General features: G+C 50.1%; 1 protein-coding gene across 1 annotated transcript; it reads left to right on the forward strand.

Moving 5' to 3' along the window:
* The first annotated feature begins 204 nt into the window (after nt 1-204).
* LOC120671137 (transcription factor IBH1-like 1) lies at nt 205-1,564 on the forward strand. The gene is made up of 2 exons (XM_039951433.1): nt 205-875; nt 1,021-1,564. The coding sequence occupies exon 1, from the start codon at nt 302-304 to the stop codon at nt 857-859; it is 558 nt and encodes a 185-aa protein (XP_039807367.1). The 5' UTR covers nt 205-301; the 3' UTR covers nt 860-875; nt 1,021-1,564.
* Nucleotides 1,565-2,189: the final 625 nt, after the last annotated feature.

Below are 2,189 nucleotides of genomic sequence, written 5' to 3' on the forward strand. Positions count from 1 at the left end.
TTAAAAACCGAAATAGGCCTTCCAGTGCATGCAACTGTACAGCAATGGAGCATGTGCCATGAGCAGAAAAGGGAGAGGAGATGATAGCTAGCTGATTTGAGAAGAGGACCACAGAGCGGTGGCAATGCATGCTAGCTCACACCACATGCGCCTACATTCCTCATGGAGGTCGATCGGCTAGATGTATATATATATACATCCACACACGCTCTGCTCAAGCAACGAGGAGCTAGCTAGCGTCCATTCCCCCATTGCTTCGTCCTATACCTAGCTCAGCGCTTACTTTTCCTCAACCGACGCGATGCGAGGCCCCAACGCCGGGGCCTTCCAGCAAAGCTTCCTCAAGAACTTGATCCTGAGCCTCCAGGCCTGCAGCGAAGCCTGCGTCTCATCCTCGAGGAGCGCGAGCGCCGTGATGAGCCTCCAGGAGAGGAAGCGCGCCATCAAGTCGTCGGCAGACATCGCCATGGCCGCCGCCCGCGGCGGCGGAGCGCGGTGGCCGCGGGCCATCCTGGCCTCTTCTTCTTCTTCGCTGTCGTCTAGGGCGGCGACGTGCAAGTCGCCGCCGGCGGGGAAGGTGCACAGGTGCAAGAGGTTTGTGAGGCGGTGTTTCCACGCGAGGAGGTCGAGACATGGCGGAGCCGGTGCTTGTTCTCGTGCGAGAACGGCGACGGCGATGGTGACTAGCGGCGAGGTTGCGAGGAGGCTGGTGAGGAAGAGGACCAAGGTGCTGAGGAAGATGATACCTGGGGGTGAGCTGCTCGACGAGATCTCGTTGCTTCAGGAGGCCATGGACTACGTCGCGCACCTGCACGCGCAAGTTGACGTGCTCCGGCGCATCTCGAATGCAGTGCGATGAGATCCGGTGTTACCAGGTTAGTTTTCTGAATCTTTCTGCAACTGATCTAAAGGTCATCATCTAGTACTAAGCTTTTGTCTATCATTTCAATGGATCCTACCTTTTAACTTCGATCTCTGTAGATTACAAGATAAAAAAATGATGTTTTTTTAACCATGCAGGGCTTTTGCACCAAGTGCGTGCCTCCCTGGAGGAATTTAAAGGGCGGTTCAATTTTCAGGCGAAATGGCGGATAGATTGTCCTGGGTAGCAGGTATTCAGAAAGGGGAGGAAAGATCACGTAGAAAGTACGCCGCCAGCTGGGAAGTTGATGTGAGAAAACATAATGTCCCGGATCAGCATGTGGAAATGATGAAGAGTAGATCGAACATCTTGTAGGCTGCCGAGACACGACAGATAGAAACAATGCACGGCAGTGGCAGTGACTTCTGTACTCGAACCAAAGACACATGCCATCGTGGCGACTGTAAAGCTTTGCCGGCAGTATTTTTCTGCATCTAGTATCTTTTGCTTTCTTTTTTGGTCAATCGAAGAGAGAGACACTGCAAGGAGAGGATACCTAGTCTGAAACATGCCTCTAGATGTAGTTCAGATATGATGTAAGGGCTCGCTTTCTCTTTCCCTTTCTTTGCAGTAGTAATTAAGTCATCTAATGCGCCTTGTTATCCATACTTGTGTAATAACTGAAACTATGTTTACCTGAAAGCGAAAACAGTAGAAGTCAGAAGATAACAACCAGCAAGTTTCAGAAGAAGTCCTGGAGCTAGCATTTGGCTGAACTTGAGTTCCATACTGCTGGATTCCCTGACAGATCAACGAAATCGAAAGATAACTTCGGAATTCGAGCTCATCGCTTCCCGTCGTGATCTGACTGAGAATGTGTAACAGATACCTTTCGATGGAGCATTGGATCATATAGTAAGTAGGTTGATGAACTGACTCTAACAAATGGCCAAGTGCAGTTGCGCCCGAGGCAGGCCCCGGCCTCGCGGTCTGGGCTTCGCGCCGCGGGGCGAGTTGCAGCAGCAATGGCAAGCTCCGTCAGATCAAACTGGGAGGACAAAGTATGCGCGCCCCGGCCCAACTAGTTTTTTTTAGGTACTTCAGCCCAACTACTAGTATGAGGCTAATCTGGTGGTCGGTCATCAGATAGAAGCGTTCTTTTCTTTTTATATTTAAAAAAACAAAATTTTAAAAATATATGTCCGTTTTGAAAAATTTCAAAAATACCCCCGGTCTCCCTATGGGGGGCGACAGGCCTTAGATGTAATTTTTTTTCTTCAAATTTACAACGAGGTCCATGGCCGAAAAAAAATGAAAGGGGGCTGTC

This window comes from Panicum virgatum, chromosome 1K, assembly GCF_016808335.1.
Source record: "Panicum virgatum strain AP13 chromosome 1K, P.virgatum_v5, whole genome shotgun sequence".
Taxonomy (NCBI): domain Eukaryota; kingdom Viridiplantae; phylum Streptophyta; class Magnoliopsida; order Poales; family Poaceae; genus Panicum; species Panicum virgatum.

Excerpts from the sequence above, each read along its gene's own strand:
- LOC120671137 (XM_039951433.1), top strand. The coding sequence starts at position 302 with ATGCGAGGCCCCAACGCCGGGGCCTTCCAGCAAAGCTTCCTCAAGAAC.